Genomic DNA, 18,787 nt, shown 5'->3' on the forward strand with positions numbered 1-18,787 from the left:
AGCCTCAATCTCCACAGGGAGGGATGGTGTGATGCCTGTCGCTTCCTTTACCTCTTGGCCCAGCCCTTTGGCTCCCATGCCCGAGGCCTCTGAAAGGTAAGAGTAAACCCTGAAAGAGTTGACCTCTGTAAGACACTGGGTCACAAGCACTGTCTTCCCTGTCACAGGGTGTAGCATACACAAGAAGCATTTCCCCTGCATCCGAGACCCCGCAGAGTTTTGGCACCATGACAAAGCACGGCAGGTGTGAGCTCGTGGGCCTTCGAGGATCAGCTCCTGGGATGATGATGGTCAGGAAGATGCAGGCCTTATATGAACTGGTGGGGACAGAGAGCCAGTGGGATTTGACTATTGTTCATCTGACTCCACTTTGTAGGCACAGACTGGGAAGCCGCCAGTAAACGGTTTGCACTAGTCTGTCTTATGAAGGCTTCTTTACAGATGCTCTCTTAGCATTTCAGTGTTTTGTTACCAGGAGGCATCCTTTAGTTTGCGACAGGTTTTGCTAGGGACTAAGCTTATTAATAAATCAGAAGGACACTTGTGGCTGTCAGAGAAAACATACCCAAGTGCCCAGTGGAGTAAAAAGAAGGCCTCTTGACATACCTTTTTAATAGGTCTCCTATTTGGGGTCCGTTAGAAATGATAATCTTACCTCACAGTGTTTCTGGGGTGTTTGCCAGACTCATATACACAAGGCCGCTGTGGACCATATTATGGAAATAATCAACTGGAAATGACTTTCACATTATTTTGCTGACCTACTTTTCACAGCACTTATTCTCTGTTTTTCTTAGAGCCAAAGGAACATTTCCCATGATGTGAGCTGAGATTATTTTACTCTGATGGTGGTTAGATTTCAGCAGTGGTAGCTAGTAAAAATGGAATGAGACACTTGGAAATTCTTGGGTAATGTGTTGGACGATTTTTATACGTAAGTAAAGGCAGCTTTGGAGAATTGTGCGATGTTTGTTGGGGATTGTTTTATTTTCTCCCCAAAGTGAAGCAGACCAAAAACCAAGAAATAGCAATCATTAGGGTGTCTTCCAGTGGGTATCTGAAAGGACCAACCTCTGAAAGAACCACGGAGTATCAGGAACCAGAGGGTAGACAGAAGTGTGCAGCCAGGAGGATGAAGAAATGATTTGCTCAAGGACAGACATGTTCAGGAGAATCTGTGTAAGGACAATGCGGTGAAAGACACCTTTCATTAGTCCTTGGAGGCTGTTGGGGGAAAAGATACAGGAGACAAACCATGCTCTCGCTCTTTTGCTGCCAGTTCTTTTTCAAGGGCTGGGAAATGGTTTTTCTTTATTAGCTGCAGCTAATGGCGTCTGTAAAAGACTCAGAAGCACTTTAAATATCCATGTAATTTGTGCCAAATAACACTTCTAAGTAACTTTTATTGATGCATAATAGTCATATAGAAAACTATGCAAATCTTAAACCACAGCCTGATAGATTTTCTTAAACTGAACATATGCCAGTGTTACTAGCATCCAGATCCAGAAACAGAGCACTGCCAGCATGCCAGAAGCCAAGTGCCTTTCCAGTTACTGCCACCAGCACCCTCCACCCCTAAGGGTAGCAACTCTCTTGGCTTCTAACATCATGGATGAATTTTACGTGTTTTTGAGCTCTATATAAGCCGGGTCATAGAGAATGTGCTCTTGTGTCAGGCTTCTTTCATGCATCGTTCTGGTTGTGAAATTCATCCGTGTCGCTGCATGTGGTTGTGATTTGTTCATTCTCGTTGCTGTATTGTGTGACCGCCACAATTTATCTGCTCTTCTCCCAGTGGAACATTTAGTTTATTTCCAGTATCTGGCTGTTATGAGTATTGTTGCTTTGAATATTCTTATACATGTCCTCTTGTATGAGAGAACCTGCTGTGTTACAGGGTAGGTTTATGCTCAGACTTAGTGAGCTAGCCGGTTTGTGCTTCCACCAGGAGTGCTTGAAAGTTCCCGGGGCCCCGTATCTTGGCCAACACTTGTGTGTGTTCTCATCTGGGCCATTCCGGTGTGTATGGAGTAGTAGTTGGTTTCCTTGATGACTAGTGGAGTTAAACTCCTTTTTATTTATTTATTGACCATTGACTTTTACTCTTCTGTGAATTGCTGTTAAGTCATTGTCTACTTTTTTTTTTTTTTTTAAGATTCTCTGCCTTTTTGGTATTGATTTGTGGGCATTCTTTATATATTCTGCATGAAAGTCCCTGGTCGGATATATTTACTGCAAATGCTTTCTCCTACCCTGAGTTACCTTTCTGCTCTCTGATGCGGCTTTTTGATGAATAGCAGTTCTTAATTTTAATCTAGTCTAATATTTATCAAGTTTTTTACAGTTAGTGCTTTTTGTTTAAAAAACCTGCTTACTACAAAGTCATGAAGAAGTTCTGTGTTGTTCTTCCACAAGTTTTTTTTTTTTTTTAACTTACGAGATTCAGACCTGTAATCCACCTGAACCAGCTTTTGTACGTGGATGAAGTAGAAACCAGATTGATTGTTTCTGCCGATGTGGATATGCTATTGACTTAAAGTCATTATCAAGTCCCCACTGTGCTGCAGTGTCATCTTTGCCATATTTCAGTTTATATCGTTTATATCCATTGGATTCTGTTAATGGAACCTTTTTTTTAAAAGCTCAAAAGTTCTTGTAGTTTGTGTCTAATAACTGTCTAATAATTTTTAAATTTAAAATGGTCATTTTAATCTCAACACTAATAACACTGTTACAATTTTCATTTTTAGTTAAATTTCTTTTAATTTTATTTATAAATCCTGTGTACGTAAAATTTTATATCCTGCTTTATCTGTCTAAACAGTCTTGAAAATTCAGCTTATTAGAGGCTGTATGGTATTTTATTGACAGGAATAGCATATTTAATTAGCCAGTCCTGTATTGCTAGGCATTTAGCGTATTCTTAGATAGTGATGAAAGCTGCTGCCTTGTAGAAATGTACTGACCTGTCATTTTACAAGCGGGCAGCAAATGAGAATGGATGTATCAGTTTGTTCGCCTTTTAACTGTGTCTGCACTAATCCAGCCCTCTGGTATAAATTACTTTGTCTCTGATAAAGGAGTTTAATTGCTTTACAATACCAATACCAACCAACTGTGCTTTCATAATATTATAAAATTAAAACCCATTACTACCATAATGTAAAACCTCAGTAATATTTAAGGTGATACTAATATTTAAAAAATCCAACCTGTAGTTCTTATTCTTACTTCATTGATATATGAATTGATCAGTCCACAATAACAGAACCACTTGGAAAGGTGCTTCACACAGGGAGGTAATGCACGCACTGGAAAAACTATTGGCTGGAATTAAAGTAACCTCTATGTGCTTAACATTTCACTAACATTCTAATATTGTTACTTTTCCCCCTTAGGAATTGCATTTCTTCAGTAGGTTCTAATATCGAGTATTAGAACCATGTGCCATGCCACGCATGGCAACTGTGCCACATCAAGACGCAGACATAGGGCAACAGTCACGGAAACCTCAGGCTCCCAGGCTCAGGGATTGAAATAAATTATCAGCAGTAATGTGACTGAGTTTTTCAAATGCTTTAGGAGCACTTGTAATACTAAAATGCAAGAAAATTGTGGGATCTTGGTCTTCTTCATCTCTGCTTCCTCCGTGGTACTCAGCACAGATCTGTAAACACAAGTGTCAGTAGACATTTGCTGACATAAATCTAAAAAGCACAGGGATTATGTGAAATACTTCTTTACCATCTGTGTGAAGCCCTGCTCTCAAATAAATCACAATATACTAGACTATCAGTTTCCTTGGGACCCTCTAAATTCCGTAATTCCTGAATTGACTTTGAGGAGAATATTTACCATTGGAAAGGCGATGGTTACCAAGGATAAAGGACACGAGGTGGCATCAGATGACGCAGGCTCACATCTGACGCCAGGGTGGCCTGTGAGTGGGTCTGGAGATCAGGGTCTTTCTGTGGAACTAAGATTGATCTAGTCCTTTAGTCTAAGGCTACCAGACTCCTCACTCTCAGGACCTCAGTTAACCTCAAGAAACATTCCAGCTCCCTATCAGATAGGAATCCAAGACTCCCTCTGTGGACACTAGGCACCAGGGAAATCCAAGTCTGGCAGTCCAGAGGTGAGAGCACAGTTTCAGTTTCTACGATCTAAATTGATTGATGCAAATGTAATGTATTTACAGCATAATCCCAGGGTTTATTGCCATGTGATAATTCAAACAATGCAAGCGTTCAAGGCAGGAGCAACAAAAAGGCTGGGTTTGTTTTTTTTAACCTTCTAGTTAAAAAAAATTTTTAACAATAAAATAAAGTACCTTGCAGTATATAAATGTTCCAGTTTGACTATACTAGACGGCATAATCAAGTCAGATACTTGTAGTCACCATGGAAGTGACAGCTACGGATGCAGTTTGATGCAGATGCATGGTACTGAGGATCGGGTGCCGTAGGACAAAGTTCCTGACAATTCAACATATATTAAACTATGCAAAAAAAAACACTTTGTTATTAAAACAGAGTTCAGTATAAACTCAGATCGTTATAAACAGATTTGTCCAGCAGAATACTCAAAAACTGTGCAGCTTAGGAAAAGTCTTTGTGTGGGAAATTTTCCACACATTCCAAGGCACTTGTCCTTGGCCCTGCCCAACAATGCCAGTAGCCAGCCCCAACCAGAATGTCCCCACTAGTTACCAAATCGCCTAGATGTGTACCACTACAGTTGCACCGCTGTTGGTGGTAGATTACTGGTACACTATTGAGCCTACTACCCACACTGTTTTGGGATATGCAACTAGAAATTAAACTGGTAAGTTGCACAGTCTGAGCATATTTGGCTGAAATCACAAAATTGTTCTTCCACATAGTTGTGACAATTTTTGTTCCCATCTCCAGTTCATAAGACCTGCATTTTCTGCACGTACTTGCCAACACATATTTTCTTCAGACTTACATCAGTTGTATTAATGTGAAACAGATACATCATTGTCTTAATTTTACATTTACCTTATTATTAATGAGATCAAGATTATTTTTTGCATGTTTTTGAATCCTTAGAGCTTACTTCTCTTCTAGTGTCTTTTCTTGGAACTAATCATATCTTTGTCCTATTGGTTGCCCTGTCTTTCTCATTGATTTGTACTAGTTCTTCATATATTATGCTTACTAATCCTTTGTCTCATTTAAACATTGAAAACGTCTATTTTATAACTTTTTACTTTCTTTATGGTATTTTTGTTTTATAGTTTTTATAAAATAGTAAGACTTACCAGTCTTTACTCTTATGGTACCATCTTATGATTTGTACTTTCAGTTCCATGTGAAATTTATTTTTCTAGATGGTGTATGATAGAGATGGCAATTACATGACTTTTTTCCATCTCATTAGCTAATTGTTTCACTGCTGTTTACTCCCTCTTTTCTACCACTGTTTCCTCTTTGTCATTGTCACCTTCCCACACGTGTGTTTCTGGGCTCTTCATTCATTCTCATTGGTCTGTTATCAAACAGACCACCGTTAGTACACTATGTACACAGTCGTTTTTCTTAAGTTGTGTTACTTTCTCTAGAAAGGAGTTGTGACCAACCCTTGCTGATTTTCTTTAAGCTGATCTGCAGTTAACAGAAATAGCTCAGTTTGAAGTGCCCTCTCTAATTTCACTGTTCATTTGGTTTTTCTTTCTTTGATCCATTCAACTAGGATCTTTTGTGTACTTGTGATGAAGTTGCCATTTCATCCAGAAGTGACTCTGCTTCCTGTTTTTAATTGGAAATATTTCAAATTTAAAGGTAGAAGAAATCCGGTTACAGTTTCCTGGTTGTGTAAAGCCATACATCTTTTCATTTATTCAATCTTAAAACAAATTTCCAGCATTGTTTTAAACTATACTAAGCATTTTATTCTCCTACGTGCTAAACATTGTACATTTCCTCCATTTTATTGAAATGACTTGAATTAGAATTACATCTTTGAAAGAGCATCACTTAAAACCATATGTTATTATACAAAATGTAAATTTAGGTCAGTGGGACAGGATACAAATCTTATAAGTGGATCTGATTATGAATTTGTGCCTCATAGAGAAGTTACAAAACCTTCTTTGCAGTTAACTAGTTAATAATACATATGAAAAATTAAATATGCAATTCATGCCATGTACCAGAAAATTCTAATTGATTAACAGAACTTAATGTTTTTGTTACTACTGTAACCATTATAATCAGCACTGCCACCACCTCCATTTAGTGAGTTCTTGCTCTGTGCCAGGGACTCTCTCTATTTGATTATCTTACTTAAGGCTCACCGTAACCCTTTGAAAGTACCACATGTTACATATATGCAGACTAAAACTAGGGAGAGATTAGGTGGCTGGCATAAGGATAGAGCTTTAATTAAATTCAAGTCCCTCTGATTCCAAGTCATACATAACAAAAATGCATGTTGACTAAAGAAAAAAATTGATGACAGTTGCAAGATCTCAGCGAAATGGAAATGAATGGGATGAAAATGTCTTTTCAGTCCTGCTTTTTGCTCCGCACTGCAGCTGTAGATAATGACTTTGGTTTCTCACTTGGGCCTCCAGTGGTGCCATTTCCCCCCACCTCAGCACTCTCCTCCCATAGCATCTGCCTAGATGTCTCAGATGCTCCTGTACGTCCGCTTCTCTAGGATGTCTGTAACCTCTCAGTTTCTCTCTCCACATAAACAGACCTTGTACTTTTCCCAGTATGACATTTATCACGTTATATTGTAATTTCCTGTTTATCTGCCTTGGTCCCCCTCCAGATTTTAAGCTCTGAGGACAGGTTTACTTGTTCGTTAAAGAAACTTTATGAAGTGCCTAGTTGTGCCCCTGTCCTTAAAAGTGAATCATTGAGAAACTAGCCAAACGCTGAATAAATATCTGTTCTTTGAAAGCACGGTTTTCTAAGCTCTGAAGTTTAGACACCAAATAGAAAAAAACTCAAAAAGCTACTAAAGAGAAAAAATAGAAGCAAAATGAAAAGGGAAACTATAGGTCTGGAGAAAAAAATATGATGAGTTAAAATGTTTATTACATAAAGAACTAATACAAACGATAGGAAAAAATTACGAACCTAGAAGTAGAGGAGTGCTTTGACTAAGTAAGCATTGCCTAGTTTTCCAAATCAGAAATCTGGATTTTATCCTTGTTTCTTCCTTTTCCCTTCTTCCCAGCTGCTCAGTAACCACCGAGACTTGATAGCTTAACTCCCTTCTCTGTATTCCATCTACATCTCTCCATATCCGTGGCTTTTAGTCTAAACTTGGCATGATATTCACATCTCTTGATAAGCTGTCTCTGTTTCCTTCAGCCTGCTGTTTCACCAGCCCCTTGGTGTGCTCTGTGCACTAGGTAGTAACAACCAGCTCTGTCGAGTCATTCTGTTTTGCAGGAATGATGGTCTGGCATAAATGGAAGTGGTCTTGGGGCATAAATTGAGATGCCACAGTGACACCTAATTATAGCTCTCTTATTTGATTCAGGACACTGATGGCCAAGTTTCCACCTATTCTCAAATGTAGACAAAAATAGCAAGCCTAGGCATTTCTTTTTAAAAAAAAATGTGTATTTTTCATTCTTAAGGTGTTGCTTTTTCCATTTACTGTAGTCTCTCTTCTGAGAAAAGGGCCCCAGATCTTGATGTAACTTGCTTAAGAAATATTATTAGCTGATTATGAACTCCACCTTTCCGAGAGGAAAAAAAAAATCTCACATGGTGATGTCATTGTTGCAAGATTTTTCCCTAGGGCCTGCTATAACACCAAGAAGTTAAAAGGGCAGCTGATTTAAGGGGCTTGTTTGGCACAATGGACAGACTTGGCCAATCCTCTGAAAACCTTAGCAATACTGATCTGCACTGGGGATGCTGGGCAAGCAGGCTTGGAAAAGGCACACTTTGTATTTATTGTACCTGCCTGCCTACCTACCTCCATGACAAGAGTTATAAAGTGCATGGATCCCCTGATATCCTTTGTAATTGACGCAGAGAGAGCAGGATTTGAGATTCCACGAAGGATACAGAATAAGGGCATAAAATTAGAGGCAAAGGATATAGGCTTCTTTGATATTCAAAGATGGAAGGACCTAGAACAGAAGGTAGCTTCCAAAACCAAGGGTTTTCTAGGTTCTCATCAACCAGCCTGAGAACCTGTAATTTAAAAAAAAAATTTTTTTTTTTAATACTCATCTGAATCCTCATGTCTCTCCCAAAGTGGTGTTTATTGCTCTCATAGGCCCAGGACTCTGTAGACATCCATGATATATGACTTGTATTTACTGTGAAGTTTTAAAGGACTCCATTAACTCAGGCTTATTAAACAGTTTAGGAGGAACAGGTTGATGGTTCCGGGTGCAGTAATGTTAAAGTTGGCTTGAAATAAAACTGTGGAGATTAGGAGATCATATTCCAGCTAGAGCATTAACATGCTTTCCCACAGAGTTTTTTTTTAATCCCAATAATATTTTTATACCAGCAATGAAAGAGCACTTTACAAATCCAGACTTTCCTGAAGATAGTAATACTGTTCTCTGTCCAGACAACTAACAGGCTCTTCCCTAGGAAACAGGGTTAGGATTCAGTAATGATTTCATCGCCATCCTGCTGCCAGTGTGACCTCGTCCTAGATTGGTTCAAACTGTACAGCGGGGGCTTGTTAAAGACAAAAGTTGTCAACAAAGGCCAATCCATCTCTCAGGCCCCACACAATATTTTCAGTGTCATGAAAGGTGTGCTCCTTAATGTTGCTTGATTCTGGAATACTTTTTTTTTAAATTTTTTACAATTTTTAAAGGTTACTTTCCATTTACAGTTACTGCAAAATATTGGCTGCATTCCTTGAGTTGTATAGCACATCCTTCAGCTTGTCTTACACCCAGTAGTTTTGTGCCTCTTACCTGACCCACCCCTATATTGCCCCCCGCCCCCCACTGGTAACTACTAGTTTGTTCTCTGTATCTGTGAGTCTGCTTCTTTTTTGTTATATTCACTGTTTTTGTTGTATTTTTTAGATTCCACATATAAGCAAAATCATACAGTATTTGTCTTTCTTTGTTTGACTTACTTCACTTAGCATAACCTCCAAATCCATCCATGTTACTGCAAATGGCAACATTTCATTCTTTTTATGACTGAGTAGTATTCCATTGTATGTGTAATACTGCAGCTTCTTTATCCATTCATCTGTTGATGGACATTTAGGTGTTTCCATATCTTGGCATTTGTAAATAATGCTGCTATGAACATTGAGGTATGTTTTTCAGATTAGTGTTTTTGTTTTTTCGGGTATTTACCCAGGAGTGGAATTGCTGGATTATATTGTATGTGAGTGATATGACCAATAAGGGATTAATATTCAGCATACATAAACAGCTCATACAATTCAACATCAAAAAAAAAAAAACCCCTATTAAAAAAAAATGGGTGGAGGAACTGAATAGGTATTTTCCCAAAGAGGAAATGCAAATGGCCAGCAGGCACCTGGAAAGATGCTCAACACTGCTAATCATCAGGGAAATGCAAATTAAAACCACAGCAATACATCACCTCACCCCTGTCAGAATGGCTGTCTTAAAAAAGAACACAAACAACAAATGTTGACAAGGATGTAGAGAAAAGGGAACCCTCTGTTGGTGGGAATGTAAATTGATGCGGCCATTATGGAAAACAGTATAGAGGTTTCTCAAAAACACTAAAAATGGAAACATTAGAGAAAGCCTAGAAAAAAATTTGGTCTGACAGTGTTTGCAAAATGCTGATTTTTGATTAAGAAGAATTTGAAGGGTTTGGTATACAGCCTGGTAAGGGCCTGTGTACCCCATGGAGGAACTCAGCATTTACTCAGGTGTCACTGCAGTCTGTGAGCTAGAGTTCACTCCTCAGAATATCTAATATTCCTTGTTATGTAGAGAACAATCAGGACCAGACAGGACCTGGAACATTCATTTTCAGTTAGACAAAAGTTACTGATGTTTGTATAAAAACAAGCTAGAATTCTTGGCATTTAGTAAATTCCTTTTGGTCCATATTCCTCAACCTGTCTTTTATTTAAATCATATGCCATGTATATATATATATATAGAGAGAGAGAGAGAGAGAGGGAGAGGGAGAAACATTTACATCCTCTCGAATTCTTGAAACAAATTCATGCCATGCTAATTTTGGATTTTTTTTTCCTGACCTATCCCAGAAATTCTAAAATGATACCCTGAAGGGAACATGTCCTTCAGCCCCAGTTCCAGCTGAAAAATGCTTTAGCAGGTATATGTTATGTGAAGGAATTATTCCTCCTTAATTGTTATAATTCTGATTTAAGCAACTGATGTGAAAGTCACATGATTTAAATAGAAAAAAGTGACACAAAATTGTATGGATGTCAGTGTAAGTTATGTGTGCCAATAGAGGAGGGAATAAAATAAATTTATCAAAAGAAAGTGACAATTTTAGAATGATGTGATTATGGATATACTGTGTTTTTGTTTTTGTTTTTGTTTTTTCAAAATTATACCTGATGGCATTATTTTTAAAACAGAAAGCTTGTTTTAAAGTGTGTGTTGTATAAATATCGTTGTACATTTAATAATTGTCTGATAGTACTTGAAGAAATTCTCAAAGTAATTTTTAAAGCATTTTATTGTGATTCAGTCATATAACTTTAGTGGTTCCTTTCCTGTATTTTAAAATTATATTAAAAAATAAGTTCAAACAATGGCATATAGTATAGATAGTGAGGTTTGTTTTGTTTTGGTTTGGTTTTTTACTCTATTTGGGAAACAGCTTTTTCTATAGCATCTTACTTTTGACTAGGAATACTGTGGTATTGACTTTTTTCTTTTCTGTTTTTAGGGGAATTATAATCATGTTCACAAATCTGGGCATATCTAAATATCAAGAATAGATTTGGTGATTTGAACAGCAAAATGTAAACCAGAAGTTTAAAGAGACAGTGTTCAAAATATACTGACCATCTGTCTGCAGCCTACATCCCTGGTGATACAGAGGAGAGACCAGCATTTATCTTTTCACTGAGACCATGTGCAGTGTGTGCAGGAAGGAAATGCATGCTAGTCAGAGGTCAGAAGCAGGATGGATAGGATTTGAAAGGGAATGTTTACTGTGGGGTTTTCCTAAACCCCTGGCCTCATGGGAAATGTTACTTCTGTGGACTTGGTGGAAGCTTGGGCAGACCCAGATCTGTTACATCACGGTACGTGGCGGTGTTAACAAGACGCTGTAGCCAGGTATAGATCTCTCTGTGTGCTGGATGAGAAGGACAGCGCTAAGAAATTTAGGCCGTGACCAAATAAATACACCGCAGGCACTGGAACTGAATGTAGCATCTTGGAAACTTTAGTCTGAGGAGGATCCCCCTCACACATAAGGTCTAGAAGTCATGTCATGCGCTAAGCCGTTAAAAAAGCTAATGATGCTTAGAGCGAGGCAGAAAGGGATTAAAAAGATCTGACAGATGCCTTTGAAATCCAGAGAGGAGTTGGTGAAAGTAGAAGCAGCACGTTCTCTGTGGCCCTTTGGGGGACTGCATTAAGGCCATGTACAGATGGGGGAGGCACGTTTTAGCATAATGTAAGGAAGATGCTCTTACAGTGGGTTCTATCCTTAATGTAGTGGGATGGTGAATTCTGGATGCATTCAGGTGAGGAGGTTAGAGGGGGCTTCCACACTATGTGGTCGGACTAAAAGAAATGTCTAAGCCATCTTCCAAGCTTGTGTGTCAGAAGCCTCTGCTTCAGTTCCCTCCACCGGGCTGAATCCCCTTGCCCTGTGCCTTTACATCCATTTCTCAGCTGAAGGCAGCAAACTTGTTTCCTTTGTTTCCTTCTCATAGTTGTTTGTAGCTCAAGATGCGAAAGTAGAATGCTGATTAAATATCCGGGCCCCTCTCTCCTGTGTCACCTCCTAAAACAGGTAGCCTCCCCTTCCATGCCCTCCTCAATGTGTACCTTAACCCAGAAGCACGAAAGTGGCCCTTGTGTGTGTTTCTTAATTTGTTCTAAAATGTTGTCTGCTCTTACTCTGGGTGTGAGGTTCAGTATAACCCCTTCTTACTTTTTGAGGCATTCTCTTTGCTCCTTTCTGCTCAAAGACGAGTATGTGCCCTTTAGAGTCTCATGCAACTGTCAGCCAGGAACCTGAAGTGGAGAGGGGGCTGAGGGGGGCAGGGGAGGGAGGTGAGGAGGTAACTGATGCTCTTTTCTAAACCTGGGGTCGTGGGGATGGGGCTGAGGGGCAGTACTCCATAGCAGTGTCAAATCCTAAGTCTCTAAATTCCATTTACCCATAGGCAAGTAGATTGGCCGAAAGAGATGATTTCAGTAGAGATCCATCTTCATCAAATTAATATCTTTTACAAACTAAGGGTTACTATTAGAAAAAATTGGCATTTTCAGATAGAGATATATATGGACGTGATCGTTTCTGTGGTCGAAGTAGGTATGTTTTAGCCCAGTTTGTTACAACAGGATTTGCATATGTGAAAAACAAAAATGTTTAGCAGAATTTTTGTAGTGTTTAACAACAATTAAATAGTAGCCAGTGGGGAGAGAGCCACAGTGCAAATCTGCCTCGTTCCCTGCAACATTTTTAAGTGTTTTTCCTCTGTGACATATATGCTGGGTTGATGTTGTTATTTTTCTAACGTAAATTCAGAGTTTATCATCTTTTATTGACTCCATGGATCTTTTCCTCCCTACAGGAATAGGAGGCCTTCAAGACTTTGTGCTGAAATCGGCAACACTGTGTAGCGTGCCGTCCTGCCCACCTTTTATACCACTCAACTTTGAAGCCACCCCTATTGTGAGGGTTGCTGTTGAACCCAAACACCCAAGTAAGATGACCTTGTTTTTAAAAGCACATGATGTTCGTTACATTTTGTCAGTGTGTGCATCTCATGCTCGAGTCCTTGTGACTTGTGTGAGCAGCATGCTGTGACGTTTTGTGGGGGTACGTAGCAGGAGTAACCTGCCCAGCCACGAGGCCATGCAGGCCACCAGCACTTCAGGGGGGCACCTCACCTCCTTCTTAGGGACCTGGCATCTTTAGGCACCTCTGTCCCCCAGGGAAACTGTGTTCTCTGCATCCCCCAGAACCCTGGCACAGGGTAGTTAGTATCTCAGGAAAGCTCATGTTTTATGTGACTGGTTCTCAGAATCTAATCCCAAGCTCTTTAGTTGAAAATTCCTGTGTGCCTCTTCGCTCTACGTTTGCTAGATCTTCTGGACACTGAGCATTTCCTCTCGTTGAAAGTATTTCCTGCCTCTTTCTGCCTGGCTGTGTGATGCTCACATATGCTAGACCCTGTAATAACTCATACTTAGTCCTTGGTTTATACTGTTTACCTGGCCAGTCCCCACTGACTCTTGTGATTTACTTCCCCTGCCTGTGGCTAACCCCTCCTTCCCCATGCTTGGTGGTGGTCAGTGGGACTCTCCAGACTGCTTTAAGGGAACCAGAGAACAGTGTGCAAAATGGCAGTTTCCTGTTGGGGTTTCTAATGGCCTTACTGCCCCTGCATCTGTACACCCCTCCTCTCCCCAGAGCTGGGGCCTTCCGAAAGCTTGTCTGTGCCTCAGTTTCTGACATATCCTTAGCCACTGAGCATCCCTAGGACACTGGAGCAGATGCTTGGAGAACTGCATCTCTGGGCTGCCATTGTGGACTGACAGCGCCTTGGCAGCCGCATGGGTTCTGTGTGATGCCTGCTTCCTCTTTGTGGACTTGTCCAGATCCTGGCCCCTCATGATTTGCTCTTTTATTCTGCTTGCTAACTGCCTCTAACTCCAAGAAGCTCATGTAAGACAAGAGAGCTCAGTTTTATTTACATTGTGACATTTGAGTCTAGCAATCATGATTTATTCTTAGGCATTTCTAGTACTTACTTATATCTTATTTCTTATTTAATTCTTATCTATTCCATTTGGATCATGAATTTTAAAATATGGATTAAAGAAATAATTGATAATTTAAGATACAGTGTTTTAATAGACATTTATCAGTTTTTGAACTCTGATAGCTGTGTGCTGCTCTGTGCTGTTACCCAAGCGGAGTGAAGCCCAGTCCTGCAGGGCACAGGACCAGCTCCTGGGCCGCTTTGGCGACACGAGATGAGGGGTCCTAGTACCTAGTTTACTTCCTGTCTCATAGCAGACTCTCAGCAAGAGCAATTTCCTTTTCACAAACAAGGTAATCTAATAAATAGAATTACTTAGGATTGTCCATCTGGATGCCAGAGTTTATTTCCTCATATATGTTTCATTAGATTTTTCTGAACTCTGTAAAAAAAAAAAAACAACTAAAATGATTAGAAGGGGGCACCCAGTTCTTCATAATTTTAAAAGGAATGTTGCTACTTTTCCCCATCAGATATATTGTTTTTGCTGGCTTCACCATGCATGTTCTTAGTTGTGTTACTAAAGTAGCCCATTCCGTGTTTCCATGTTTGAATTTTATACTCATTGTTCTACCTTCTTGGTGTTACCACGGTGTCAGCATCTTATTTTACTTTTAGAATGTCTGGGAATACTTCTCTTAATGCTGTCCTCATTCCTCTGAGCCCTCAGAGGATATTTATCGTCTCTTTACCCTTTGTCCTGGTTTCTTTTGCCCGTCCTTTCCTTGGGGCTACAGTAGCCCCTCTCTCTGTGGATCACATGTCTGATGACTACTGGGATGTCCCACCCTCCTGTACCTCAGCAGTACAACCCCGAGAAGCGCTGGGCAGATGCATTGTTCATTTTTGAATAGAACATGGGTCCCCAGTCCCTCTTTTTTTTGTTTCATCCTGACAAACTGGGCTGACTAATCTAGAAGACAACCTTTTACTCTTCTTCGGGTGTGAAGTAATTCTAAACATTTGTTCTTCCACTTTCCTTTCTCTGGTTTCCCAAGCTGAGGTCCACATGTCACAGTGGCCACCCCTCAGCTCCGTGCCCACCTGGTCTACTCAAAATCCAACACCCAAACGGAGAACTACAGATGCCCAAAGCCATTATTATTTTCAGCATCACATTGATGCTTAGGATTTGACATTGATTGCCTCATTTAATCCTCTCAGCAGTCCTGTGCTGCTTTTTATCCTCATCTTCACATAAGGTAAACAGAAGCTTAGAGAAGTTAGTTAACTTGCCCAAGGCCTTACATTAGCAGTTAGTAAGTGGTTGCGTCAGGATTCAAACTCCTGCTTTGGGGACTGTTCTGGATCTTTATTTTTGGAAATCCCAAGAAATTCTATTTTCCTGAGAGCAGAGTTACTGGTTTCCAGAATTTTTTAATCTTTTATCCATATCAGTAAAAAGAAGAAAAGCCCTCTATACATATGTTTATATAGATATATGAGCTTTCGTGCTGATGTTTCATGTACATAATGAAATACAAATTATTTTAAAAATTGAGATGAAATAACTGTCTTTAAAATATTCTTATTTGTATTTGATGGAGATACACACAGTGTATAAATAGGTGCGTATGTATATTATTTATTTATGATTGTGGTTTATAACTGTTATTAATTGTCTAATACTGCCTAACTTATTACTCCAAAATGTAGTGGCTTGAAAGAACAATAATCATTTACTTTTCACAGTTCCTTTGGTGAGGAGTTTTGCAAGGGTTCAGTTTGGGGATGTCTCATGCAATTGTAGTCATGTATCACCTTGGGCCACAGCCATCTGCAGGTTTAACTGGACTTCCAAGGTGGTTCACTCATGTACACTCACAAGTTGGTGCTGGCTGGGGGCCTCAATTCCTCTCCTCAGGGACCTCTCCTCGTGGCTGCTCGATTATCCTGGAGCACAGCATGGTGACCAGCTCTAGCCAGCAGGCCAGGACACTGGAGCAGAAGCTGCAGTGCCTCTTGTGTTCCAGCCTTCAGAATCACACATCACTTCTGCAATATTCTGTTGGCCGGACAGGCCAGCCCTGACTCACTGAGGGAGGGGCCTGCACAGGAGTGTGACTAGCAGGAGGTGAAGATGATTGGGGCCCTCTTGGAGGGTGTGTGCCACAATAATGCTTCGTTATTTTTGAAAATCTTACCTTAACACTTTGTAACCTAGCTGTGCAAAGGTCTGCTTCTAGGTTCCACTTACTGCATCACTTGATTTTAACGGCTGTTGTTACTGAAAAAGGCGCCTCACAAAGTTACAAAGTCCAAATGGGAGAAATGCATCGTTGGCCACCTTTACTAAGTCATAATGTCCATTTTAAAGTCCCGTTTACTAGTTATATAAAGGTTTTGATGAAATGCAGATAGTGATTACTTTTTCTGATCTCAGTTTTTCTTATATTAGTTAGAAGATGTCGAGTTTCATATCTTTAACAAACTATTTATTTGGAAGATTTTTAAACAATTAGCTTCCAGTTTTTAAGAGGTTTTGTAGATGACATGTTCATGTTGTTTCTGGCAACAAAATGACTCTAATGTAAACATTTTCAAATATCTGATCTCAGAATGTTGTCTCCATATTCCAAATATCTTTTTTAAAAGTTTTCTTCTTGGCTTATTGTTAAACTGTCACCTTTGCCATGAAGAGACAAATTTAAATGAGTGGGTTTTTTAAAAAATTCATTAGGTTCTCATGCTAGTGACATTGTTTTTATTTTGTAAATTGACTGTTGGAGAGCTGACAAAAAGCTTTGTTATTTTTTTAAAATTTTTCCTGTAGGCTCTTGTGATATGTATTATCAGTGGTCTTTTTGCAGGAGCCTTTTTAAGCCATGCTCCAAACTCTGTGAATATTCATTTACCGCTGGATAGTATCTGTAAATCCACTGAATTAGGCAAAGGAAAACGACAGTATGCTGTAAGTGCAGGTGCCCGTCTGTCCCACATACAGTGAAATCCCTCTCCTGTTGTTCCTCAGCAGTTCGTGCGTCCTGTAGGTGGCTCATGACCACGACCCAGGAGGGTGCTGGCACCCAGCATTGAGTGTGGGCTCCATGGCTGTCTGCCTGCAGGCTTCAAAACCAGTGCGTCTGTGACCTTGAGCACAAGTACCTTAGCGTCTTTATACCTGTTCCCTCATCTATCAAGTGAGAACAGTAGTCATCCCTGCCTCATCGTTAATGAGTTCACACATGTTAAGTGCTTGTCTATAAAGTGTTAGTTATCATTTGGAAAGCATATTTAAAGAATAAATAGATAATGGAAAAACAAACAGATGTGGGATAGATATGGATAATCACCTTGAGTAGCATATATTGGAAGCCACTGGTTGCAGAAAGCTCCCGTGGTTTGTTCTGTTCGACATGTTGAAAACCAGACATTGAACAATTACTGAGTCCTTCCTTCAAATGCAGAAGTGAAACAAGACTGCATAAAAATGGCTTCAAAGCCAAGGTCTCTGTTGAAGAAGCAGCAAAGGAATTCCTCTGAACTGCCTTCAGTGAATAGCGGCCGCTGCGTGTATGAAAGGGGTGAAAAAACAGCTGGTTTTTTCCCTCAGCTCCCATCAGCTATGGGGAATAAGCAGCTGGACACCAAAAGCACATGCCGCATGGAGTGCGAAGGTGCCCCTTAGCTCACTGAGCAAAGTGGCTGGCTAGTGCACTACAGCTGCAACCCAAAGGGCATCCTTGTTCTAAAACCCACAATTCTGTCAAGCAGTTTCATAAACAGTTATTTTAAATATGAAGTTCTGGTACAGTTTCGTGAATTGGGTATCATATTGAATGCTGCTTTTGCTTATTTGTTGATTTTACAGTTTTATAGGTAGTGTTTGGGGAAGAGTTCTCTTACATTTCTTGATACCTAATACGTACATTTGTAATAAGATTTAGGTGGTTTCACAAATATAATGATGGCAGTTTATATTAGCTGAGTATTTGAAGAACTTATACATCAGCTTTGGGAGTCTTGGTGAATTTGTAAGTGTCTCATGTTAGCTATGTGTACAAGTAAATTATTAGAAGGTAGTTTTCTTCACATTGCTTTATTATTTGAAGGAAAAATAAAACATTATTTTGAGAGTTTATTTCATTATGCTTTACTCTTCAGTTTTCCCATGGGAATTGTCTTTATATTAGTCCTTATCTTGTATTTAATGAGTATTTCATTTTGTTAACTTAGGTGAAATGCCTCAGCTCGTCAAAGGAATGAAGCTGTTAAACCAAGCTGATCCCTGTGTCCAGATTTTAATTCAGGAAACGGGAGAGCATGTATTAGTCACAGCAGGGGAAGTCCACCTTCAGCGATGCCTGGATGACTTAAAAGAAAGGTTAGGTGATGACAGAGTTGGGAAAATGATAGCCCCAGAATCAGTGGGATGTTGTGTTTCCTAAACCTGTTCAACTTAGACTGCGGTATGTTTTTGGAGAAAAAATGAAGTGCCCCCAATTAAACATGAACTGTTATTGTGTTATTATATCATATATTTAATTTTTAATAACTGGAAAACAGCATTCACTGCTAGACTTGAATAATTCTGCACGTTTAGCTTGAGTCGTAAAATATCTTCTCATATGTGCGCGTTTTACTTTAAACATACACACACAGAATATCAGGGCAGCAAAGCAAAATTGTGTTTTGTAGATTTAGGCTGTGTTTTGGATGGGCTTCCTTACCTTATTGACGTGGCCTCTACAGTGTAAGCCTTTAGTAACTCTTTGTATTTCTCCATCTTGTAGATATGTAGGGACCCCAGATCTCTGTGTCTAAGTTACATTTTTCCTCTTTATTCCAGAAGTAATACGTGTTTATTGTAGCAATTAGGAAAATACAGACGATAAAAAGAATC

General features: G+C 39.6%; 1 protein-coding gene across 2 annotated transcripts in view; it reads left to right on the forward strand.

Moving 5' to 3' along the window:
- Positions 1 to 18,787, forward strand: part of EFL1 (elongation factor like GTPase 1) — an 89,663-nt gene that overhangs the window by 52,136 nt on the left and 18,740 nt on the right. For both annotated transcript variants that reach the window (XM_031440680.2, XM_064480641.1), the window contains exons 16-17: positions 12,751 to 12,882; positions 18,121 to 18,268. In XM_031440680.2, coding sequence (XP_031296540.2) covers positions 12,751 to 12,882; positions 18,121 to 18,268 — 280 coding nt within the window. The remainder of the gene's footprint in view (positions 1 to 12,750; positions 12,883 to 18,120; positions 18,269 to 18,787) is intronic.

This window comes from Camelus dromedarius, chromosome 29, assembly GCF_036321535.1.
Source record: "Camelus dromedarius isolate mCamDro1 chromosome 29, mCamDro1.pat, whole genome shotgun sequence".
NCBI lineage: Eukaryota > Metazoa > Chordata > Mammalia > Artiodactyla > Camelidae > Camelus > Camelus dromedarius.